The sequence below is a fragment of the Mustela nivalis genome (genome assembly GCF_964662115.1).
Source record: "Mustela nivalis genome assembly, chromosome: 8".
NCBI classification, from domain to species: Eukaryota; Metazoa; Chordata; class Mammalia; order Carnivora; family Mustelidae; genus Mustela; species Mustela nivalis.
The window spans coordinates 130,322,975-130,348,356 of NC_139027.1; the positions used below are offsets into that span (position 1 = coordinate 130,322,975).

The 25,382-nt window shown below is 54.7% G+C and overlaps 2 protein-coding genes and 1 long non-coding RNA gene across 3 annotated transcripts; 2 read left to right on the forward strand and 1 right to left on the reverse strand.

Moving 5' to 3' along the window:
* Nucleotides 1–91: 91 nt before the first annotated feature.
* Nucleotides 92–6,053, forward strand: CTSA (cathepsin A). The gene is made up of 15 exons (XM_082744748.1): nucleotides 92–232; nucleotides 393–574; nucleotides 692–803; nucleotides 1,041–1,091; nucleotides 1,182–1,268; nucleotides 1,501–1,656; nucleotides 1,955–2,046; nucleotides 2,373–2,457; nucleotides 3,077–3,168; nucleotides 3,246–3,324; nucleotides 3,403–3,545; nucleotides 4,206–4,281; nucleotides 4,922–5,011; nucleotides 5,190–5,294; nucleotides 5,531–6,053. The coding sequence occupies exons 1-15, from the start codon at nucleotides 179–181 to the stop codon at nucleotides 5,612–5,614; spliced, it is 1,488 nt and encodes a 495-aa protein (XP_082600874.1). The 5' UTR covers nucleotides 92–178; the 3' UTR covers nucleotides 5,615–6,053.
* Nucleotides 5,881–16,003, reverse strand: PLTP (phospholipid transfer protein). The gene is made up of 16 exons (XM_082744743.1): nucleotides 15,747–16,003; nucleotides 15,031–15,141; nucleotides 14,844–14,943; nucleotides 14,063–14,191; nucleotides 13,019–13,174; nucleotides 12,003–12,066; nucleotides 11,867–11,930; nucleotides 11,117–11,208; nucleotides 10,198–10,374; nucleotides 10,051–10,110; nucleotides 8,674–8,838; nucleotides 8,513–8,580; nucleotides 7,072–7,114; nucleotides 6,905–6,968; nucleotides 6,743–6,819; nucleotides 5,881–6,303 (listed from the first exon to the last, which is right to left on the reverse strand). Exons 2-16 carry the CDS (start codon nucleotides 15,128–15,130, stop codon nucleotides 6,172–6,174), a joined length of 1,491 nt encoding a protein of 496 aa, XP_082600869.1. The 5' UTR covers nucleotides 15,131–15,141; nucleotides 15,747–16,003; the 3' UTR covers nucleotides 5,881–6,171.
* A 4,487-nt stretch (nucleotides 16,004–20,490) lies between these two features.
* LOC309871595 lies at nucleotides 20,491–22,296 on the forward strand. The gene is made up of 2 exons (XR_014315360.1): nucleotides 20,491–20,535; nucleotides 21,551–22,296. It is a non-coding gene; the product is annotated as an uncharacterized lncRNA (long non-coding RNA).
* Nucleotides 22,297–25,382: the final 3,086 nt, after the last annotated feature.

Here is a 25,382-nt window from a genome sequence, read left to right on the forward strand (position 1 = left end):
TCCTGGCCGCCCACATCTGGGTCATCTGATGGCTGGCGCGCGCGACACGACCTGGGAGGACCGCGGACTCTGACCGCACGCAAGCTGCCGCCTGCGAGCCGCCGGTCCCGGGGGACCAGCGAGGCCCGGGCTGGCTGACTGTCACGTGACGCCGGCACCCACGTGACTTCGACTCCACATGACCTCCCGCGACCGGGCCCCTCCAGGAGAGCGAGGACGCGGGGGAGCAGAGGTGAGGGTGTCCGGGGAGTCCGGAGGGGACCCGCGGCCCGGGTGGGTGGGCGCTGGAGCCTGGCCGGGGACTTCTCTGGCCGCGCGCCGCCAGCTCTTCCGCGGGGCCGCGCCGAGGAGCGAGGGAGCGCGGAAACAGACGGCCCTGCTTCCTGCTGCAGATGATCGGAGCCGCGCTGTCGCCTCCTTGGCTGCTGCTGCTGCTCCTGCCCTGGGCGCCCCCAGGCCAGGCAGCGCCAGACGTGGATGAGATCCAGTGCCTGCCTGGGTTGGCCAAGCAGCCGGCTTTCCGCCAGTACTCCGGCTACCTCCGTGGCTCCGGCTCCAAGCACCTCCACTACTGGTCTGCCGCCCTCCCTCCGGGGCGGGGAGGGGACGGGGCGCGAGCTGGGGGAGGGTCTGAAGACCTCCCGGGGAGCCTGGGAGAGGGGCACTCACCCTGCTCTACCTCCCCTCCCAGGTTTGTGGAATCGCAGAAGGATCCCAAGAGCAGCCCTCTGGTGCTTTGGCTCAACGGAGGGCCTGGCTGCAGCTCCCTAGATGGCTTCCTCACAGAGCACGGCCCCTTCCTGGTGAGTGGAAAGCCACGGTCTCCCCCCTACAACCAGGAAGGGGAAAGCTCCTAAAGGAAGGGGCTGGGGAGGAGGGAGAGCAGGACTTGGAGGTGTTCCCAGTGTGCCCTTCTCCTGAGCCTGGGTTCCCTGGTCTGTACCATTGACCTGACTTTCTATACCTCGCAGGGGTTTTGTCCGAGTGTGGAGTGCCCAGCACAGTGGCCCTTGGCACTCAGTCCTCTCTCTCCTCTTCAGGTGCAGCCAGATGGTGCCACGATGGAGTACAACCCCTACTCTTGGAACCTGGTATAGCTGGAGCCGGGGGTCCCGTGGGGGTGTCCGGGCACTCGGATGGGTTGGGGAGCCTTCTTCAGTTGGTTTCCTCCTGCCATGTAGATTGCCAATGTGTTGTACCTTGAGTCCCCAGCTGGGGTGGGCTTCTCCTATTCTGATGACAAGACTTATGCCACCAACGACACCGAGGTGAGTCCAGTGCCTGCCCTGTGCCCCAGCTTCCCCAGTTCTCTAAGGGTAGCCTGAGCCGGAGAGAAGAACATGGCGCTGGAGTCTGTTTTTGGCTCTTTCGCAGGCTGTGTATGGTCTTGGCGAAGCCACTTCCTCCTGCTCAGAGTGGGTGGTGGGTGTCATGATCTCTGAAGTCCTTTCTAGCTCCAATACCAGAAGCTTTCGGTTCCCTCCATCCTGCTTTCCCTAGGTCGCCCAGAGCAATTTTGAGGCCCTGAAGGATTTCTTCCGCCTCTTCCCGGAGTACAAGGACAATGAGCTTTTCCTGACTGGAGAGAGCTATGCTGGCATTTACATCCCGACCCTGGCGGTGTTGGTCATGCAGGATCCCAGCATGAACTTGCAGGTAGGGCCGCTGCGGGATGGGAGTGAGGCAGCTTATGGTCGTGGCCTTTCGGTGAGCGAGGTCAGGCAGGCCATCTTCCCTGTCCAACGTGGTCTCCTTTGTAATGCGCCTGCCCCTGCTCACGTGCCTCCCAGGACGGAAGCTCACCTGTCAGCCAGCCAGATCTGTTCTTTACTTTGAGTGGCCTCCCCACAAACCAGCTTGGATTTCAGTGTCCACATTGCTGGAGGTCTGGGTGTAGCCCAGGGAGGCTCCTCCTCTCCCTCAAGATGACCTGGATGCCCTGGCTGTTTCACAGGGGTTGGCTGTGGGCAATGGACTCTCCTCCTATGAGCAGAATGACAACTCCTTGGTCTATTTCGCCTACTACCATGGCCTTCTGGGGAACAGGTATGGGAGGGGACGGTTGGGCAATCTCCGGGGTGGAGGAGGTCATGAGATCTCAGGTCTGCTCTCCAGGCACATGATACCCCCGGGCCCTACCCCAGTTTATGACCAGGTGGGGGGGGACGGCTGGGGTTGCTAGAAGTGTTCAGTGCGGGAAGGGATTGAGGAGGGCCGCCGGCAGGATGGCCCCAGAGCAGCTCGGTGGAGAACTTCCATACCATCCCCTGTGATCCATATCCTTGTCCCCTGGGAGGCAGGTGGTGGGAGGTTGGAGGGAGAACGTGGGAGGCCCCCCCTTAGGCCTGAATGCTTTTGTGCCTCTTCTACAGGCTCTGGTCTTCCCTGCAGACACACTGCTGCTCTCAAAACAAGTGTAATTTCTACGACAACACCGACCCAGAATGCGTGACTAATGTGAGGTTCTTCCCCCAACCTCTGTCACCCCTGACACCCCCAGCCCAGAGAAGAGGACCACATCCCTTCCTTGGGGACTCCCTGACCCTGTCCCCTATGGCATTCCTGTCCTGCCTTCTACAGCAATTTGGTGTTTTCTGGGACACATCTAGGGATGTGTTCCTGTCACTACTTCCTGTGACTTTCTCGGCAAATCCTAGAATCCCTGTGAGGGAAAGGGTCTCTCACACCTACAGTGTTCCATGCACTGGGCTGACATAGGTCAACGCGGATTATTTGATATTCAAGTTTGCCTTTTAAGGAACATCGTATTTTCCACATGTTCTAGAAGAGGAAAGTGATGTCAAGAATGTTAAAGTGTAAAAAAAAAAAAGAATGTTAAAGTGTTCAGGTTAACTCGCCTGAAGTCACAGTGCTAGGAAGCAGTGCCACCAGGGTTTAGACACTGAGCTGGCAGATGCCTTCCACTGAGCCTCAGTTCCCCTACCTGTAAAAAAAAGTGGGGGAAGGGTAACAACAAGAGGCGAAGCAGGAGAGTGATGAATCTTGGGACGTGTTGGTGAGATCCTGGGGAGGCCAGGGCTTTGTGACACAGGGGTGGCTCGGCATGTCATTGCAGCTACAGGAAGTGTCCCGCATCGTGGGCAACTCGGGCCTCAACATTTACAACCTCTACGCCCCCTGTGCTGGGGGTGTGCCCGGCCATTTAAGGTAGGCCCTGCGGTGTGCCCTGGGGGGCCCTAGCCCCGCCTGGAGACGGAGGCACCCATCCCCCACTTCACTTGCAGGTTCGAGAAGGATGCTGTCGTGCTCCACGACTTCGGCAACATCTTCACTCGCCTGCCACTCAAGCAGACACGGCATCAGGTGTGCAAGCATCTGGGCTGCTTCTGGTGGGGGTGGGCCAGGGCGGCAAAGACCCTGACCTTTGGTCTGGTCTCCCAGGCGCTGCTGCTGCGCTCCGGGGACAGGGTGCGCATGGACCCGCCCTGCACCAACACCACGGCCGCCTCTACCTACCTCAACAACCCTTATGTGCGCAAGGCCCTCCACATCCCTGAGCAGCTGCCCCGCTGGGACATGTGCAAGTGAGGCGCTGCGGCCAGCGGGGGTCTGGGGGTGGCAGGCTCTCGGGGCCTGTGGGTATCAGATGGGTTCCCAGGAACCCCTTGGGCCAGAGTCTCTCAGGGGTGGCCTTCAGGGTGTGGCGGTGGGTTAGTTGTACAGGAAGTCTAACCCTTCAGCTGATGGATGTTTCACCAGTTCATTGGTAGAATGTTAGTTTGCTTCCCCAGTAGGGAGTCAGTAGACCCTGTCCCCCATCCCCGCTCCGCTACAGTCCCCAGTTGCACAGATCTCCTGTGACCCGTGTTGAGTAACATGGTAACGCCCGGCATGGCGGGGGCCACTCAAGTCCATTCTGATTGGCCAGCACCCCTGCCCTCCTGCCGTTAATGCTCTGTGGTTCTCACACCCGTGGGCCCCTTGGTGCTAAATTCCAATCGTGGACCCGTCACTAAATGTTTCCATCTACGTTTCCCAACGGGGGTGAGTTGAGGACCTCGGCGTTCCAGCCTCTCTCATCCAACTAAGTCCTAGAGGCGTGACACAAGGAGAGGACTGAATCCCAGTTCTGCCCCCTGGGCTGGAGCTTTGAGCTGGGAGGGGACAGGACGGGGAGGTCTGCCATGTGACCCTTTGTTCCCCTTTACCTGGTCTCCGTGGGGCCTGCCCATGTGCTCCCGCAGCTTCCTGGTGAACATACAGTACCGCCGTCTCTACCAAAGTGTGCAGGACCAGTACTTGAAGCTACTCACCACGCAGGTGAGTGGGAGCTGCGCGGTGGGGGCCACCAGCAACCTCAGGGCCCCCTTGAGAGTACTGCTCTGGACACCAGAAGCTGAAACTCTAAGAAATGAAGCCCAGTGATACAGGGTCACGATTTGAACATGGCTTTGTCCCCCACCCCATGCTGCTCTGTGGTAGGAGGCTGGGGGTTCTGCATCGGCCGAGGAGACTTTAGGTGGAGAAGAGCAGGAGTACGTGTTACGGACAGGCAAATGGAGGTCCAGGGTGGGAAAGAGCCTTGTCCAAGGTCATCTAGGAGACCCTGACAGCCAGTCAGGACCAGATTCTGTACCCACAGTGCTTAGAGCAGCAGCTCTAATGTCAAATGGACTGTGTGTAGTTTCCTTTACTAGCCGTATGACCCAGGGCACGTTTCTCATATCTTGAGATTAGGTTTCCTTACCTGTAAAATGGCGTTAATAACAGTATCCACCTTCATAGGTGAAGCATTTAGTAGAGCACTGGACATGTAGAAAACAGAATACCTGAGTATTTCCTGCTTCATGCTACTTAGCTGGGCCCCCTGAATTCCCTGAAGGGGTAGGGCTTGAACTAGGGAAGGGCTGGGCCCTGCGCTCACGCCAGAGCCCCCGTTCCCTCTCTTGTCCGGCTCCAGAAATACCGGATCCTGCTATACAACGGAGATGTGGACATGGCTTGCAATTTCATGGGGGACGAGTGGTTCGTGGATTCCCTCAACCAGAAGGTAAGGCGCAAAGATCCCGGCTCTGGGGACGGATGGGGCAGCTGTGCCTGGCAGCTGGACTCTGCGCAGGCAGACAGGGCAAACTCTGGGGAGTTCCGGGCCCCTGAGGTCTTGCTGGCAGCTGTGAACAGAGATGATGGGGCAGCAGCAGGCTGCTAAGTCTTTCCTGGTGCGGCAGATGGAGGTCCAGCGCCGGCCCTGGTTAGTGGACTACGGGGACAGTGGAGAGCAGATTGCTGGCTTCGTGAAGGAGTTCTCCCACATCGCCTTTCTCACCATCAAGGTAGAGCCTGGGCCTGACGAGGGTTGGCTTGGCTGGAGGGGATGGGGCAGGACCCACCCATTCTCTCCTCCCAGCTGCCTGATACACTGGGTTACCGTCGGGGCCCATAAGAGCAAGTTTTCTGGAGGGAGTGAGAGAAGAGGAAGGTCACTGGCTGGAGGGATCCAGTAGGATGGAGGGGGCACCGAGGGGCAGGGGTGACACAGGAAGGTGATCTCACAGAGCTTTGCTTCTAGGGCGCTGGGCACATGGTCCCCACCGACAAGCCCCAGGCTGCCCTCACCATGTTCTCCCGCTTCCTGAATAAGCAGCCGTACTGATGGAGACCAGTCTCCCTTCTGCCCAATGCAGCCGTACTGACAGAGACCAGTCCCCGTTCTGCCTGATGCAGCCATACTGACAGAGACAAGTCCCCCTTCTGATCCAGCCCCTTTCCTGCCTCTCCTGCTAGGAGGGAGGCCCTCTTTTGTGCAAAATGCCCCTGTGGGGCAGATCCCGGCCTCCAGAACCAACCTACCCCACCACCACTGCCCTCTTCACAGCCCTCCGCCTCCCAGACCAGGCCCCAGTGCCTCAGAAGACAGCCTGGGGGAGTTAGCACTTTATTCCTGACTGGGGTGGGGCCTGGCCCCTTCCCTTCATGCACTGGAACACAGCAGAGCTCAGCACGGCCCATGGGGAGGGTGGACCATGGGGAGGGTGGACAGACTGTAATCAATGGAATGACTGATTATGGAATTAAATTGGGTACAGCTTAAAGCCCTGTCTTTGTGGCACTGGGGGTTAGGACACTATAGGCTGGGGGTGGGAGGTCCTAGGGGAGGGGATGACAGGTGTCTGGAGTCCCAAAAGCCCCTTCCAGGGTGGGCTTGAGGACTCAGGCAGCTGCTGTGGAGGGCGGAGGGCCACTGGATGTCCAGGGGTCCCGGGTGTCGGCAGGCCGGTTCTTCTCAATCACTTCTCGCAGCCCTTTGGCAAAGTGGAGGTCAGCCCCGATGGTGAGGAAGCCCTGTGCAGTGGGGCAGAGAGGGGAGTCTGTTCATTCCATCACAGAGGCCAAAATTTCAAGATAGAGACAGAGTTCTTAGCCTTGAGGGGTTCTGTTTAGTGGGACAGGAGGAGCAGCAAAGAAGGTCTTCTAGCTCCCTGTGAGGGGTGTAAAAGAGAGGCTGCAGGAACACAGTCTGTGGAGGTCAAGGAGGGCTTCCTGGAGGAGGTGACCTCTTAGCTCAGACGGTCAAGATAAGTAGATATTAGGGGTGGAATCCAGGAAGAGGCTTAGAAGGTGAGGGCACAGCTGTGCAGAGGGCTGGAGAAGTCTGATGATGGAAGATGAAAATGGGAGGGGCCGTCAATGAGGGAGGAGCTGGGGTCAGGTGCCCAGTTAGTTAGGTTGGTGGGGAATCGGGGCGGGGAGGCTCTGCCCTCCTCCATCAACCCCCACTCACCGCATGGTTCGTCACTACCTCACGCACGAAGTTGATGCCCTCGGGTAGTGGGATCTGCACGCCCCGCCACATCCGCTCTGTGGGTGGGAGCAGTTGGCTCAGCCGGGATCCACCCAGCTCCCCTCCCTTTTCCCTCTCCTGTCCTCTGACCCCCAGCCCTACCGTTGAGCATGGGCATCACCCCAATCTGCAGCATGGTCTTCAAAGGGGCTTGCAGCGGGATCAGCTGGGAGGGAGAGGGCGGGACGTCAGGGCGAGCAGTAGGAAGCCGACGGGCCTCCGTTGCCCAGCCCTGACCCGGCCTCGGCACCCCCCTACCCACAACTCACTGCCAGTGACTCCAAGGCGGACTGGTTCGAATAGATTCGGAACCTACGGGAGAGAAACAAGTGTCCAGTAAGCACAAGGCCCAGAAGTTCCCCTTCTTCAGGCCACCAGATGCCCCTCTGTCTCAGCCTCTGATGTTCCCATCTTCACATCTGTCTGGGGTTTCTGCCACTCGCCAGATGTGCATCCCTGGGTGGGAGAGTCCTTTCTCCCACTTTCGGTTCCTTTTTTTCAAGTTTGCTACTCGTAATTCATTGACCACTTCCTGTATACTAGACTTGGCCTGACCACCTGGCGTGTATGGTTTGTGTTTATTTAATGAAACTTACAGAGCTTACTTCCTCCTAGTACTAATAAGCATGTTACAGAAGTTAAGTAGTAAGATTTTTTTTTTTTAGATTTTATTTATTTATTTGACAGAGAGATCACAAGCAGGCAGAGAGGCAGGCAAAGGGCAGGAGGAAGCAGGCTCCCCGCTGAGCAGAGAGCCCGATGCGGGACTCGATCCCAGGACCCTGGGATCATGACCTGAGCAGAAGGCAGCGGCTTAACCCACTGAGCCACCCAGGCACCCAGTAGTAAGATATTTTAAAATGCCAACGTGACTTCATCCTCCCGACAGCTCTAAGAAGTAGGCACTATGAAGTGATTTGTACTTTTTAGACGAGGCAGATCGAGCCTAGAGAGCTGAAGGCATTCACCTGCGGTCTCACAGCTGGTAGAGGGCAGAAGCTGCCTCTAGGATCTAAACTTTTTTTTTTTTTTAAGATTTTATTTATTCATTTGACAGAGATCATAGGCAGAGAGGCAGGCAGAGATAGAGGGGGAAGCAGGTTCCCCGCTGAGCGGGGATCCCGATGCGGGGCTTGATCCCAGGACCCTGGGATCATGACCTGAGCTGAAGGCAGAGGCTTTAACCCACTGAGCCACCCAGGTGCCCCTAGAATCTAAACTCTTAACCACGACCCTGCAATATCTCATTTAACCTCTGGGACAGTGCTGTCCAATAGACCTTTCTGCAGACCGTGGCACATTTGCCCCCGCTGTGTAGTAGCCCCTGGCTGCCTGTGGCTCACATAGTAGGTGCTATTTTTTCCCTCCATTTAGTCCTGAAGAAAATGAAGGTGAAGTGACTCTTAAGATCAGAAAAGCTGTTTCTGTCTGAACCCCTGTGGTTAGGCTCTTTGCTGTGCGACTGTGGGACTGTGGGCACGTCACTTAACCTGGGCTGGTTCATTCCTCTCAGAAGATCTGCTCTGCCTGCCTCTGGGTCATAAGATAATCTAGAGAAGTTCCACCTGATTAAAATGCATTTGTTACACATGAACAAAGACCCTAGCTCCCCAGTAGCTATAGATCTGTTGTTGAACAGGTGCGACTATCCTGAATGCACTCAGGCTCAGCGAGGTGAAGCGCTTGCCCGAGACCTTGACTGGTGCTTACCGGCGCAGGTCCAGCTGGGTGCGCAGCGCCTTCCCCCGGAGTGCCATCTTGGCGCTGAGACGGGCGTCCTACAGGCAAGGGCGTTGGGGCAGGGTTACTGACCCACGGGGTCCGCAGCATGCTCATCCCAACCCTCACTACCCCCGCTCTAGTGTCCGCACCATGATCATGCTGGACAGCTGGACCTCGGGCTGGTCAGGCGGGACCAGGGCTATGGTGACACTGGCAGTGACGGAGACCGTGCTCCCCGAGGGCTTGATGGTGCAGCGAGGTGGGGCCAGGACGCGCAGCTCCAGCTTCAGCGGGGAGTCGATCACCGCTGGGCTCTGGGGACAGAGTGTCGGGGGGAGGTGGGGGTAGTCCCAGATCTGCTCCCTGATGAGCTCCAGGAGGGAACATGGGGTGGCTCTGGCTCTGCCTGCTGGGAGCCCAGACCCGCAAATAACGAGGACTGGTGTGGCTTCCCAGACCCTTCAGAACTGTACCCAGCCTCTGTGCCTTTGCTCACGTGAGGGATGGAATGTCTCCTTCTAATGCTTTCCTGAGTTCTTGCTAGTGGGGATCTATATCCAGCCAGACTCCTCCAGGACAGTGTTTGCATCAGATATCCCCACCCTCTGCCCTATCATCCTTTGCTCTGCACCGCTGTGCTCTTTCCCGTGTAGGCACTGACCAATATTTTGCCTGTGTTAGCTCATTCAGACCTCATCATAACCATGTGAGGCAGGCATTATCATGCTCACCTTGGAGATGGGGAAACCAAGGCACGGAGAAGTTAAGTAACTTGTCCAAGGTTCTGGAGTTATCCAGGTGCAGACCCTGGGTTGCAGACCAGGGCAGCCTGGCCAGGGAGTCCGTGACCCTCCCCCACCACTTGGCCATCAGGCAGATGGTGACGATGAGGATGACAGCAGCGGGGACGGCAGCTAGTGTTTCCTGAGCAGTTAACCTGCACCAGGGGCTGCTCTAATTTCTTTACGTGAATTAATTCAGTTAATCCTCAGTGACAGCCCTTGGAGGCTGTATAGTGTAGAAGAGATTAAGGGCAAGCCCTCTAACGATCACTGAGATCATTAGATCACTGTGACCTCCCAACCCTCTTCCCATGAAACAAGGGGCAATCATAAGGCAAAAGAAGAATACATCAGGGGCGTCTGGCTGGCTCAGTCAGTAGAGCATGGAACGCTTAATCGTGAGGGTAATGAGCTCGAGCCCCACAATGGGCATAGAGATTATTAAAAAAAATTAACTTAAAAAAAGAATACATTGGTCATTGTTAGAGTCCCTATGCTTAGAGAGCTTGGGTTCTCAGCCTGTGCTCCTCCTAGCTTCATGAAGAAGTAGCAAGGGCCCTTCACAGACCTGAAATCGACCTTGACAAACAAGAGAACTTAGCCACAGGCAAGACGTCGGGCCTTCTATCTACTGCTCAGTGGCTGTGGGGGCCTCTGCCTGTACAGCTCACACGTCCCCTCGCTGGTGTGCAGGTGGTATGGCCGCCCACCCTGGCCACATCCCTACCTCCCGCCAACACTCACCAGTAGGACAATGCTCCCAAAGTAGGTGGCTCTCAGCAGCATGTCCAGATCGTGGGGCACCTGGAGAGGGGAAGAAGATGAGGCAGGGTTATCGGGAGTTTCGGACAGGTCCCCTCTTGGCCATCCCGCAGACAGACCCCGACATACCTTGTCCCCCACCAGGGACAGCTTCAGGGCTTCCGCCCGGAAGTAACTTTCCATGGCAGAATCAAAGAAGAACTCCGAGAAGGCCACGTATACCATCCGCTCCTCCTCCTGCAGCTGGGGCTCTACCGCCCGGTTGGGCAGGCTCCAGCTCCCCTCAGCCAGAGGAAAGAAGGCCCCCTACAGTTGGGGGATCAGGGTCAGCCTGGCCCAGCACCCAGATTTTCCCACGCCCGGTGCCAGGCCCCGTGAGGGTTGGACCCAGTTGCTATCTTTAGGGGTCTTATTAGCACAACTTCTTCTTTTAAGTTGTATTTATTTAACTAATCTCTCCTCCCAACATGGGGGTTGAACTCACAGCCCCAAGATTCAGAGTCGCATGCTCTACCAACACCCCACCAGGTGCCCTCGTTGTCAGCACAACTCCTACAAAGTCATTCAGAGGAGGGCAGCTGGAGCTCTGCAAGGGAGCACTCCCATTAGGCCAGAGAAGGGACACCCAGGAGAGGGACTTGGGGAGGAGGTGGCTTGTGAGTGGGTCTTGAAGGATACAGAGCAGGAGTGAGAAAAGCTGCTGTTGACATTGACATAGATTATGTGCATAGAGCTGTTATGTCCAACTGCTTCAGGGGAGGTGGGAAAGGGCAGCACCCGAGCAAAGGCCCTGAGGCAGGAAGCCAGGGGCATATTTGGGAAAGAATGAGTGCAGAGAAACAGGGTGAAGTCAGAAAGGTGGGGCCAGACAAGGTTAACCAGGCTCAGAAGCCAGACCCAGGGGTTGAACCGAATTCTGCAGGCCATGGAGGTCCACTCAGCAGTGGAGTGGCCCAGAGCTGTGCCTTCAGAGGACAAAATGAGCAATGCCGGGAACGAGGAGGAGGTCTGGTTAGGTCAGAGACCCCACAGCAGCCAGGCAGCTCACCCGGAAGTCCATGTCCAGGTTGCTGTCGGAAGCGACGGGGTCCTTCAAGAGGGAGTAGTCGATGCCAACCAGCTCATCCACAGAGCTGCGAACTGTGGGAAGGGGCACAGTCACTCAAGCTGCATTCACCCTTCTGGGCCTATTTCTCATCCACAACACGGTGATTTAGAAATCCTCCCTCGTAGGGTTGTGGGGATCAAATCGGTTTTACGCGGGAAGCAGTCAGTGCTCAGGAATATTAGTGACCACTCCTCCCATCGCCACCCCTATGGCAAGGGCTCCGTGAGATCACTGAACAAGACGGCAAGGGATTCTTTTCCCTCATTGTTCTGCATGCCCTGTGTGTGGGGGGCGTGATGATCTCTACCCCACAGCAGGCAGAGGTCATGGCAGGAAAAGGGAATTTGTGTTAGTTGAACACCTGTTAAGTGCAAGGGATGAATACAGACAAGCTCCCAGTGATCAGCAAGTCCATATCGAGGACCTAGACAGTCATCGCTCAGTTACTAGTTCCAACAACCCCCAGAAGGAGGCATCGGCAGCCAAGCGAAGACACCAGGGCCCAGAGAGAGGTGAGTACTTACCTAGGGCCATGTGGCCAGTCAGCAGCAGAGGCCCTATTTGAGGCCAGGGCATGGCAGGGGACTATTCTGAGGCCCTGCCTGGCAGCTGCACACCTGGCCCCCTCCTCACCCCCAGTCCAGTCCCAGGCATGGCCCGGAGCTTCCCACCCGGCCAGCACCAACTCACCAGGCACAGTGTCCAGGAGTGAATTGAGGAGCACCGTCCCTGCGTGGTAAAGCACAGGGCAGATCTGCGAGGTGGGGTCTAGAGTCAGGGCCTTCCAAAGAGAGGAGGGCACCCCCCACACACACTACTGCTGTACCTGCTGGTTCAGGAGAAAGCGCATCCCCGAGATGATGAATGTGGAGAGGAACTCATACACCTTCCTGCAAGGAGGGGAGAGACCACGTGAGCCCAGACTCTGCCCTACCCCAATCCAGGTCCAGGAGAAATCACTAGCCTGAGAGATGGGGAGGAGGTGGCTCAGCTTTACTGTATTACCACCTCTTTAATGGAGGGTTTCCAAATCCCCTCTCTAGCCTTATTCTCAAGACCTAACCCCTGCCCCCCACGAGCCCCCTGAATTTACCCCCAGTTCTTCAAACCTGCTGTAAGCATCCCCACTTCCAGATGCTTACTCATACCCTCCCTTCCACCCTCAGCGTTCCTGTCCTGTGTGTCCCCCTGTATAGGCTCAGATGCTTCCTCTACCAGGCAGTCTTCCCAGCTTACCCTCTTCTGAACCCAGGGAGGACTCAGTTCCTCCCTCAAAGCCCCAATAACAAATATTTTGTCCCTTCAGCTAGGCTCTGAGTTCCTTTATGAATCCTCAAGTACTTGCATATACGTTATTTAATAAACTTGGCAGTATACCAACACCAGATGATAAATCCACCACCTTTTCTTTCCCACTCTCTTTGAGAACAATCACTAAGTCCCCTTCTCAGCCCCAAACCTGAAATTATGCTATTGTTTTTATCAGTAGTAGTGAGGGCTACAAATTACTGAGTTCATGTCCAGCTGCACATACTGATCCTCACAATTACTCTTATCTAGGAAGCTAGCCACTAACATGCCAGGCACTGTTCTAAACATTTATACATATATTAACAGTCTTCAGAACATAAAATTATAAAATAGTTCCTATTATCATCCTCATCTCACCAATGAGAAAATTGAGGCACAGAGCTTCAGTGCCTCGACCAAGGTCACACAAGCAGGGAAATGAGGATGCTGAGAGTTGGACCCTGTTGACCTGGCTCCCAAGTCTGTGCACTTTGCATCGTACTAGGCAGTAAGGCTCAAAGGGGGGTGCCCTGGGTTGGAGATCGGGCTTACTTGAAGGTTCCCCCGAAGGCTGCGTGCATTCTGGAGACCGAGGCCTGGCAGGAGACATTGGACACTTTGATGCGGCCAGTGGCATCCCGGGAGAGCTGCAGAGCAGTGCGGATGGACACACCCTCGGCAGAGGCATTGATGTAGCCCCCATCATACCTGCAAGGAGGGGTGGGGCACTCAATGTCCTGCATAACGGTGTCTTCGCCCGCCCCTACTCACCCCATACCTCATGATACTTTTCTTTAAAAAATTTTATATATTTATTTGACAAAGAGATCACAAGTAGGCAGAGAGGCAGACAGAGAAAGAGGAGGAAGCAGGCTCCCTACTGAGCAGAGAGCCGGATTTGGGGCTCCATCCTAGGACCCTGAGATCATGACCTGAGCCCAAGGCAGAATCTCATCCCACTGAGCTACCCAGGCACCCCGCCATGATACTTCTTTTTTTTCCTTTTAAGATTTTATTTATGTATTTGACAGAGATTGCAAGTAGGCAGAGAGGCAGGTGGAGAGAGAGGAGGAAGCAGGCTCCCTGCTGAGCAGAGAGCCCAATGCGGGGCTTGATCCCATGACCCTGGGATCATGACCTGAGCTGAAAGCAGAAGCTCTAACCCACTGAGCCACCCAGGTGCCCCTGTCATGATGTTTCTTTCTTTTTTTTTTTTTTTTAAGATTTTATTTATTTATTTGACAGACAGAGATCACAAGTAGGCAGAGAGGCAGGCAGAGAGAGAGAGAGAGAGAGGGAAGCAGGCTTCCTGCGGAGCAGGGAGCCCGATGCGGGGCTCGATCCCATGACCCGAGCCGAAGGCAGCAGCCCAAACCACTGAGCCACCCAGGCGCCCCTGTCATGATGTTTCTTAATAAGGCTTCACTTCCCTGGTTTACTAGACATTCTACCAAACCCTTATGAAGTGGGTCTGCTTGTCCCTATTGCACAGATGAAGAAATTGAGATGCAGGAAGGCTAAACGATTGCCCACAGCCCCACGGCCTCCCAGCCCTCCTGAACCACCCTCCACTCCCCAGCAGTGCCAGGTCCTCACAAGAACCAGTAGACAAGCTGCCTCCGGAAACGCAGCCCCAAGGACGCGTTGCTGATCTGTAGCACCAGCTCTTGCTCTGGCTGGAAATGGAGCTCGGAGGATGTCAGCTGCAGCTCTGTGACCTTCACCCTTCAGGAAGCCTCGTATTAGTTTCAGGACCACGAAGTGGGTCCCACCCAACCACAGGAAACATTCCCTCCTCTCCCGGTCCAGGCCTGGGGAAAGCTGAGGTGGGTGGAAGGTATTCTCCCACTTCCCCTCAAGTGCTGGGCCTGGACTTGGGACAGCTCGGAGATGAGCTTCTCCTGACCCAGGTGTTAAAAGTGAGCTTCACCCCTTCTTTAGAGTGATTGCTTGCACTCCTTTCCCTCTCACACCCTGTAGTTGCTTGACCTGCTCTTTTAACCGAATGCTTTGATTTGGTCTCTGTCAGCTGAGCTGCATATCCCATTTCTCCTATCCCCACCGTCGCAAGTTCTTGTCTCTTGTTTCCTGGTACCTTTCCCTTTAGCTCCACCTCGGGGCCTAGACCCCACTCTCATCCCCTGGCAAGTTTCCTGACTCCCCCTTTCCCGGGCTCTTTAGCCACGCCTCAGCCTGCAAGGATTCTGCTTCGCGGTTCTTGGTCCCGCCTATGTTGGAGGGCTTGGCCTTTATATTCTACGCCCCATCCTGTCTCTTGAGTCCCACCCCCTAGATGTGGCCACGCCCCTACCCCACCCACTTTGTCGTTTTCCCCCCACACCGGCCCTAGGACCCGCCCCCCAGGTCTCCTACTTACTCGGAGATGTTGTAGTAGAATTGGCCTTCCCGGCCCCGCAGGTCCGGAATGGTGATGGTCTCCAGCTCTTGTTCCAGAAAACGCAGGCCCTCCTGCTTCACTGAAGTAGCAGCGAGACCCTTAGGTCCTGCGCCCACTGCCGGGGCGACCCCTCCCTCATCCGCCCTCAGCCGGCCCCGCGCCTTACCCAGCTCGAGCGCCTTGGAGGTGATGCGGATCTTGCAGCCGGGGAGCTCCGCATGAGCGCCTACCAGAAACGCTAGGAGGAGGGCTCCGAGGAGGGCCATGGCGAGCGGGCCTGGGGGTGGGGTCGCTGGAGTCATCAGGGCCGCCCAAACCCACTCCCCGGTTGTCCAACCAGAAAAGGGACTGGCCGGATCCTTACCCTCGAAACAGCTCTTCAGGGAACTTGGAACCAATTATATTGCCTCCATTTGGCAGATGCGGAAACTGAGGCTCAGAGAGTCGATGCGACTCGCGCTCTGGTTCCCAGAGGATTTGGGACACGGGGGAACGGGAGGGGACATCTTCGGTCCCCCCCGTGCACCCGCCGCGTGATGAGTTTGGACCTCCCGGGTACCAGCGCCCCCCCCCCTTTCCTTTAGCAGAGGGCGGGCGCGGCTTGCCTGTTACTATGGAAACGGCTGCACGCGCATTCCTGGGGGGTGTCTCGCAGTCTCCCAGGCCCCGCGCCGGGGGGAGTAGAGGGGGCTGCCGGCCCAACCTCGGGCTCCCGGTCTCCCGGCTCCGCCCGGTCCTAAATCCCTGCCATTGGGATTCGGCCTGGTACCCCCGCCCCCCATATCAGCGCCCGCCTTCACGGGATCTCTACCCCACCCGGGTTCAGTAGACCACGCAGCTCAGCGAGGGGCTGGGGGTGGATGGGGACGCGCCCCAACTCACTGCGGCGGAGCTGGGGCGGGGGGTCGGTGCGGTCACGTGGGGCGGCGGGCTGCGCAGGGGATCCGGGCGGCAGGGTCTGGCGGGCAGTGCTGTTCCAGCCGCCTTTATAATGCCGGGCCTCTCCGACCCCCCTCCTCGCTCCCGCTCTCCCCTCCTCCCTCAGGGGCTGGGAGGGACGGGGCGGAACGCTGGCAGCCGCGAGGGTGGAGAGGACTGTACAGAGCCCCGTGACAGGCCCGCTGTCAAGACAAGTGGGGGACCCAAGCCGGGAAGGAGGGAGGGAAGTGCCGGAATTGGCCCGCCCAATCCCAACAGTCCTTGCTTCTCTGGGACCGTGGTTTAAATTCCAAATGCCCATGTCTTCTTGTATGATCCTGAGCAAGTCACTTCATTTGGGTTACTGCGCCTCAGTTTCCTCATCCAGCAAAATGTGAGGGATACTTGGGACCACCCACAAAATCAATGCCCAAGGCACATTTTCTTCCTTTCCACCTACAATCATCAAGACCTCTTCTTGGCAGGCTTCACCCGGGGACCCCCCCCCCCACCATATGTCTCTATGTCACTATGTACCACCAAATGTCTCTATGTCACTATGTAGGGACCTAACAGGCCCCGGAGACTTCTCCCACCAGAGTCCAAGCAAGTGCTGCCTGCCCAGGAGGTTGGGCGCAAACTGCTGGAGTCACCCCAGAGGCAGGCAGGGTTGGTGTTTCCCAGGGACTGTGGATTTTTTGTGTGTGAACCTTTGAAGCTAGGTTCTCTGCACAGTATCTCCATCTACTGCCTGTGTTGTGTCCCCAGCTCCTGGGACTGGCACAGAGTAGGCGCTGGCTAACCCTAACCTTTGTTTGTTGTCAAATGGATGAAAGCGGAAAGGAAAAGCAATAAAGGTGAGTGTCCACTGAGAACACATATGTAGCACTAAGCACTCGTCCAGGAATGCCAACATGTCCCGACTTGCCCAGGACCTTCCTAGCTTTGAAACTGAATATCTCCCTTCAGGGGAACCCCCTCAGTCCCAGGCCAACAAGGACGGTTAGTCATCCTGGATCTAGAGGAACTTCTTTAATCGTAACCTATGAGGTTGCACTTGTATGGACCGACCCTAGCAGGAAACCAGACGTGAAGACCACTGGACAGCTACTACCAGAAAACCCACGAACTGTGAAAGGGTGGGAGGTGGTATTTCTAGCCCAGTAGCTAGTGCTTAGACTCTTGAGTCTGACAGACCAGGATTCAAATTCTTGGAATTCATCCAATTCTTGGACCCCTACTGAAGCAGCGCTGAGACTCAGCTTCCTCTTCCAAAAAACAGAAACAGCAAGGTCGTTGCAAGAATAAATGTGCCTCCTGGCTGTGCTGAGCACAGTACATGGCATACCATTAGTGCCAAATAAATACTGGCTATTCGGATGAGAGGCACACCCCACAAGCACATGAGACAGAAAGGGTTTAGGAGAGGAAGGAAGAAAGAGCTAAGGATATCCAGAGGAGGAAGTCCTTAATGCCTTTGAACTCTAGTAGCCCTCACTCTTCCTGGAGCCTGGCTCAAGCAGAAAACCTGGCAGATGTTAGTTTTCTTTCTTATTTTCCTTTTTTAGATTTTATTTATTTGTTTGACAGAGAGAGAGCACAAGCAGGGAGAGCAGCAGGCAGAGGGAGAGGGAGAAGCAGGCTCCCTGTTGAGTAGGGAGCCCAATGTGGGGCTTATGGGGTTCCATTCCAGGACCCTGGGATCATGACCTGAGCCAAAGGCAGATGCTCAACCGACTGAGCCACGCAGGCGTCCCCTCTTCTCAATTTCTTAACCGAAATGCAAGCTCCATCTTTGTATCACTGGGAAGTCCTGCAGGAGATTCTTGTTTCCTGCATGTCACTATCTCCGCAGCAACCCCAGTGCGCTTTAAACGGAGCTGTGTGATCTTGGGCCAGCAGTTTAACCTCTCTGGGTCTGTTTCCACATCCGGACTGCTTGTAGATCCCTAAGAGTTAATGCAGTTTTTGTTTTTTGTTTTTTTAAGAGTTAATGGATTTAAAGACTTGATGAGCACCTGGCATTTAGTCAGGGCTCGGAAAATGTCAGCTACAATCATCAGTGTCCTTTGTTAGCATCTAGGGCTTTCCATGACATTCAGAATAAACTGTGGCCTCTGCGCCCTGACTTCAAGGCACGCTACACGCCTGCCCCTGTCTCGTCACCCACCCTCTGTCATCCCTCTTTATTCTGCTCTGGCCACACTGCCTTTGCACTTGCTGTTCCCTCTTGGAATGCCTTTCCACCTGATCTTCCCACAGCTCGCTCCTTGTCATGCTGGTCTCAGCTTCAGCAGCATTTCCTCAGAGAGGACTTCCTGTCTACCTCACCATTACTCTCAGTCCCATCAGCCTGGCTTATTTGCTTTATACATTTTGTGACCAGTTAATATCGGTCTACCAAAGTATTGGTGAATGGAGACATGGTCTGTGTCCATGAGAGCTAGGATCTGGTTCCCCACTTATTCCCAGAACCATGCCTAGAACCATGCCTGCACGGAGCAGGTCCTGCTCATTTGCTGAGTGATTAAACTGGTTTGGAGCCCTCAGGAGTGTCTGGGGGACAGATGACATCTACAGCACCCCAGATTTTTTTTTAAATATTTTATTTATTTGACAGAGAGAAATCACAAGTAGGCAGGCAGAGAGAGAGGAGGAAGCAGGCTCCCCTCCAAGCAGAGAGCCCGATGCGGGGCTCAATCCCAAGACCCTGAGACCACGACCCGAGTCGAAGACAGAGGCTTCAACCCACTGAGCCACCCAGGCACCCCAGCACCCCAGATTCTTAAGGGACTCCTGTCCCATGTTTGTCTCAGCCTGAGACCCTAAACACAGCTCTGGGCTTGGGGACAAGAGGGATTCACTGGCCCTGAATGCAGGGACTTGCCCTGGCAGCCCGACTCTCCGTCCCTTGGGTTTTCCCTTCCTCCTGAAGCGTGTGCCCCCCCCCCCGCCCTCATACTTCAGTGACACTGGCAGTTGGGCAGCCCAGGGGGGTCTTTGGCAACCTCCCTGAGTCCTCAACACTTGACCTGAGGGATGAAGAGATCAGAAGCCCCAAATACCTTCCACTTTCACTCCCAGCTTTGAAGAGGGAAGGAGGGACTTCCCAGCCCTCAAAGGGACAGGACAGAAATCCCTTTCTAGCCCCTGCTGTGCACCCAGCACAGCGATATTGTTAAACCACGAGGAAAGCAAAGCATTATTTAATTAGCTTCAGAATCACGCAGACCTGGTTCAAATCCTGCTCCTGTCATTTTCTAGAGCAGAGGTCAGAAAGCTGTTCCTGTTAAAAGTCAGATAAGATAGTACATATTTTAGGCGGTTCTGGCTCTGTGGTCTCTGGTCAGCTGTTCAAACTCCTCCACGGCAGCTATAAACAAGACTTATGAACAGACTGCTTGCTGGATGCGTGCCCATGGGCTGTAGGTTGCCAACCCCTGTTCTAGAGTAAATTAAAAAGTAAATCTTGGGGTGCCTGGGTGGCTCAGTGGGTTAAGCCTCTGCCTTCAGTTCAGGTCATGATGTCAGGGTCCTGGGATTGAGCCCCATATGGGGCTCTCTGCTCAGCGGGGAGCCTGCATCCCCGCCCCGCCCCCCCCACTCCCCGCTGGCTTGTGATCTCTCTGTCAAGTAAATAAATAAAAACTTAAAAAAAAAAGTAAGTCTCTTTAAGAGCCTCAGTTTCCACATCTGTCAGATGGGGATGATCTAGTACCTGCCTACCTCTCTGGGTGGTTGTGAGATTTTAAATAAAGTATGTAGCATGCTGGGGCGCCTGGGTGGCTCTGTCTGTTAAGCTGCCGCCTTTTGATTTTGGCTCAGGTCATGATCCAGCCCCACGTCTGGCTCTGTGCTCAGTGGGGAGTCTACTTTAGGATTCTCTTCCTCTCCCTCTGCCCATTCCCCCCCAACTCACTCTCTCTAAAATAAATAAGTAAATCTTTTTTTTAAAGATTTTATTTATTATTTATTTGACAGATAGAGATCACAAGTAGGCAGAGAGGCAGGCAGATAGAGAGGAGGAAGCAGGCTCCCTGCTGAGCACAGAGCCTGATGCAGGGCTTGATCCTGGGATCATGACCTGAGCCAAAGGCAGAGGTTTTAATCCACTGAGCCACCCAGGCGCCCCAGCAAATCTTTTTTTTTTTTTTTTTTTTTAAAGTATATGGGGCTCCCGAGTGGCTCAGTCGGTTAAACATCTGACTTTGGCTCAGGCCACGATCTCAGGGTCCTGGGATAGAGTTCCATGACAGGCTCCCCACTGGTCCAGGAGGTTTGCTTATTTCTCTGCCCCACCCTGGTTCATGCGTGTGTGTGCTCTCTCTCAAAACAAACAAACAAACAAACATACAAACAGACTTACCAAATAAAAGTATATAAAATGCTGGGCCACTTGGTACACTAAAGGGCTCAGTAAATGTCTCTGGTCTTCAGTAGTAACTAAACAAAAGTGCTAGTATTAACAAAAAGTGCTTTCCAGATATTAACTCACTGAAAACTCATAACGTCCTATAAGACAGGTTATCATTAACCCATTTTACAGATGAGGAAATAGAGACCCAGAGAGGTTAAGGAACTAGCTCAAGTCAGTCTGGCTCCAGAGTCCCTGCTCTTAACCACTCCACTCACTTGTGTCTCTTCTTAAATGACCCCGTTTAATCCCTACAGCAATTCCTTGAAATAGCTCTCATTGCTCCTATTTTGTAGACTGGCAGACTGAGGTACAGCGCGGGGGAACTAAATGGTCCAAGTAAGTAAACACAGGACACCAATTGGATTCCTGCCCAAGATGTCAACATGCCTAGCCTGGCTTCCCCTTCCCTCTCCCCACCTCCAGCTGTGTTTTCTTTGGATCCCTGCGCGGCTTGGAGAAGCTGCGTCAGACCGTCTCCCCTCCTGACCATTCTCCCGCCCCCCGAGGCACATCCAAGCTACCCCTCAGGACGTGAACCCCCTTCCTCTCTCTGCAGCTCGTGGACATGGAGCCTGGGTTAGTCCCCCTGCGTGTGTGACAGGGGGCGGAGTTGGAATGAGGGAAGAGCTCTGTGTTGGGGGGGGGGGCAATGTCTGCCCAGGAGACTCTGATTACATCTCCCCAAACAGGCTGAATGACACATTGGAGATATAAGAAACACAGGTCTGGTTCTGTCTGAGTGCACCCAGCGCAGAGCTGCTTACTGCCTTTCTGTGGCTTCTAAAACTTGGACACGTGGCCTTTGGGTTTCTCCTTTTCTTTCCCATTTTTCTCCTTGAAGACCAGCTCCTTTTTCTGCGGATGGAGCCGGCCACCTGGCCCCCAAAGGATCTTCTAGGTTTCAAAGTCAAGGACTCCAGCGCTTCTCATGGAGCGTTGCTCCCCGGCTCCAGGGCGCTGTGCACCCCTGTCCCTTGTACCTCTCCAGCTACTTGGCCTTGAGCAGCTCACTCATCCTCTGACTTCTCTTTTCTTCATGTTCACCCTCCCTGCCTGCTTCCATGCTTCTTGTAGCCTCTCGCTGACTCTGCCTCATGTGGGCCTCTTTCTTGATGGTTCTCTAAACTTCCGGTCCCTGCTTTTGTTAGCACTCAGCATGGGCTTCCCAGCCGCTCACTGCTTTGAGGAAGGTGTGGAAGATCTGTCCAGTGCTGCCTAGATGTCTGGAGTTCATAAGCCAGAAATAGAAATTTCCAAGTAACTGAAGGGAGGGGGCTGCGAGCGGTAGTGACTTTTCCTTCTGAAGATGACGATGGGTCACCATGCTCAGCCTGTGCTTCTGTCTTCGCAGGCCTTTCCAAAGGGTACAAGAAGTACCCAACACATTCCAGCATCCTGACTTCTGGAATCCTCTGCTGCCACAGTCTCTGAGGGCCCAACATACACAGAGCCGAGAGTCAGGAGGACATCACAGCCCTCCGGCCTCCCTCCCTACTGCCACCAGCGAGGGCTGTATTTCAGCAATGTCCCCACTGTGGTACCAAATTCTGCAGCTTTCCCAGACTTCTCCTCTCAGATCACAGGCCCCTCCTCGCCCAGATGCTCGAAGCCCACCCAGAAGCCGGGGAGTTATTCTTGAGTCTCTTACTTCCCGAAACCTCATGTCAGCAGATCCTGGTGTCCCAAACTCCAGAAGGTGCTCCCCCTCCCCACCCCTACGCACACCTTTCCATTTGCACCAACACTAGTCCGGCCCATTTTCTTCTTTTACCCTGACAAGCAGTATCATCTCCCTGCATCACTGTCGCCCCTAAGGATCTAGCCTTCCTGCACCAACCACAGTGATGTTGAAAAAGTAGAAATGGTAGTTATTTTCCTACCCTGTTCGAAACCCTCATTCAGGGGCGCCTGGGTGGCTCAGTGGGTTGGGCCTCTGCCTTTGGCTCAGGTTATGGTCTCGGGGTCCTGGATCGAGCCCCACATCGGGCTCTCTGCTCAGCGGGGAGCCTGCTCCCCCCCCATCTCTCTGCCTGCCTCTCTGCCTACTTGTGATCTCTCTGTCAAATAAATAAATAAAACATTTTAAAAGGAACAAAAGCAAAGCAAAGCCCTCGTTCACTCCCCGTCACACACAAAATAAGACCTGGACTCTGGCTACGAGCCCGGAAGGACTCCAGGCTGCCAGCTCCTTCCTACCTTCCTCGCCAACCATCTTCCACCAACGCCTGGACACCGGCTCACTCAGCCTCAAGCTTGCCCTTGGTCCCTCCCTTCACCCGCTGCACCTTTGCAGACAGACTTTGCATGGTTAGCTTCCTTCATTCACTCGAATCTCTCCTCCAGAGTCACCGGCCCTGGGAGGACCCTTCCCTATCACTTCCTTTTGTTCTGCTTCATTCTTTATTCTCTGTTTCTTCCAGAAGCCCCATGGGTGTTTCCTCGGGCCCCACACAGGGTCTGGTACACAGAGTCTCCTTCAGTGGGAGGAGATCTATTATCATGGACTGAGCAGTACAGCCCTAACTGCCCCCTGAGCCTCTAAGCTCCCTGTGCTTCCTGCTAGCACCCCTCTCCTTACATCTTTCTGGGGTTTTCTGGAGCTGGCCTGCAGCCAGGAATGCCATACTCTGCTAATCTCTTCAGAGGCCTGAACAATCCCTAAAGTCATAGCTGGGGGCGGAGTGGGGGGGTGAGCATTGCTCCCCCAGTTTCTCAGCTGGCTGTGCAGAAATCAGGACTCCCTGACCAAAGCCACTCCCAGGCCCCTTTTCCTCACCTTGCAATGGGCTGGGCTGCCCTGGGACTTCATGTGCCTTCATGGGAGGCAGCCTGCCTCCTACCCTCAACCTCCTATGTTTCCTGGTACGGGAGAGGCTGCCGGCCAGCCTGAGGTCTCTCTCAGTGCCCCACAGGCCAGAACTTCTTGCCTGAAGTTAGATCACTGGTTCTCAACCCTCCCACACATTAGCAGCTTTTATTTATTTAATTTATTTTTTAAAGATTTTTATTTATTTATTTGACAGGCAGAGATCACAAGTAGGCAGGGAGGCAGGCAGAGAGAGAGAGAGAAGGAGCAGGCTCCCCGCTGAGCAGAGAGCCCCATGTGGGGCTCCATCCTAGGACCCTGGGATCATGACCTGAGCTGAAGGCAGATGCTTTAAGTCACTGAGCCACCCAGGCACCCCTACATTAGCAGCTTTTTAAATAGGGAGGGTTATGCCTGGTTTTGTTTTGAATGCTTATGGCTCCAAACCCTAAAGCTCTGATTTTTCCTTTCCTTCTTTTTTTTTTTTTTTTTTTTTTTTTTAAAGTAGGCTCCATTGGGTTCAAGCACCCCCAATGCCGGGCTTGAACTCACGACCCTGAGATCAAGACCTGAGCTGAAATCAAGTGTTGGACACTTAACTGACTGAGCCAGCCAGGTGCCCCTCTGATTTTTTTTTTTTTTTTTAAATAGGCTCCACGCCCAACGTGGGGCCCAAGTCAGGACCCTGAGATCCAGAGTCACACACTCCATGGTCTGAACCTGCCAGGCACCCCCGCAGAACTCTGATTTAATTGGTTTGGGCTGAAGCCCAGGCATCAGTGGGTGTTTTTTAAAAAAGTTCCTCAACAGGATATAATAAAAAAAAAAGACTGATAGTAACAAGCATCGGCAAGGACGTGGAGAAATGAGAACCTTCACATGCTGCTGCTAGGGACGTAACATGGTAAAGGGCTTTGGCAGTTTCTCATAAAGTTAAGCACACACTTAACTACATACACAGCAATCCAGCTTCTGGGTGTCTACTCCCCAGACAGGAAAACAAACGCTCACACCAACACTTGCACATGGATGTTCATGGCAGCACCATTCCTAACAGCCAAAAAGTGGAGAACAACCCAAAGGTCCAGCACCCCGTAAACCGATTAAACAGAACGAGCTGTATAGGTGCGGCAGGGGACCATTCAGCAGGAAAAAACAATGAACTATATACCGATCAGTGCAGAGACACGGCTAGTCTCAAATACAGAACGTAAAGTAAAGGGACGGAGGCAAACACTGCATTCTGTATGGTTCCGTTATGCGACAGGTCCAGGAAAAGCAATTCTATACAGATAGAAAGCCGAGTAGTGGTTACCCGGGTCTGGGGCTTGGGAAGACGGGGTGACGGCAAACGAGTCACAAGAGTTCTTTTCTGGGGTGATGGAAATGTTCTGAGTTGGGACGGCTGCACAGGGCTGTGCATTTACTCAAAATCATTGACTGGTACATTTGAAACAGGTGACTCTCATGACATACATAAATTATTAAAGTGTTTTTTTTTTTTTTTAATTAACGTTTTTCCCACCAGGGTTGAGATCTCTGGGTTAGAAGCCAAGCATCCGGGGCGCCTGGGTGGCTCAGTGGTTTGGGCTGCTGCCTTCGGCTCAGGTCATGATCTCAGGGTCCTGGGATTGAGCCCCGCATCGGGCTCTCTGCTCCGCAGGAAGCCTGCTTCCCTCTTTCTCTCTCTTTCTCTCTGCCTGCCTCTCTGCCTACTTGTGATCTCTGTCTGTCAAATAAATAAATAAAATCTTTAAAAAAAAAAAGAAGAAGAAGCCAAGCATCCTAGGAACCCAGCTGGTGTCCTCCCTCTTCCCCCTCTCTGGTCAAAGTTTCCTATGATTTCAGATGCTCATGAAGCTGCCAGCTGTCACCCTGGCTTCTTTTTTGGAGAAGTCTGGGATTTCATTCTGCAGACTCAGCTCATAGGAGGGTAAACATCCTGGTTCGTGGCTGCTCTGCCCAAAGTAGTACGAACCGGCATCAGAAGGAATGGGTGAGGAGGGTGAAGGTGCCCCCGCCCCCAACCTGAGACAATCCAGACACCACCTGGACATGGCAGGTGCTCACCCAGAACAGGGACTGAATTTGGGGCTCAGGACCCTGACTCAACCTGCACCTTCCCCGTGGCCTCGCAGTGTGCTCTGGCTGCCGAGTTCCCCCAACACGCCACCCCTTTCCACCCCTCCGGGCCTTGGGACCGGCTGCATCCTCGCCCACCTGGAAAGTCCTATCCTTCCAGCAAGAGTCAGCTCATTGCCCTCTCTTCTGAAGCCTTCTCTTTTGCAGGGCCCAGCCCCCTGGTCAGCCCAGCGGAACCCTTATCTCCCTGCAGCAGAGGGTTTCTTCCTGTTCTGTGTCTGTCTCCCCGCCTCCT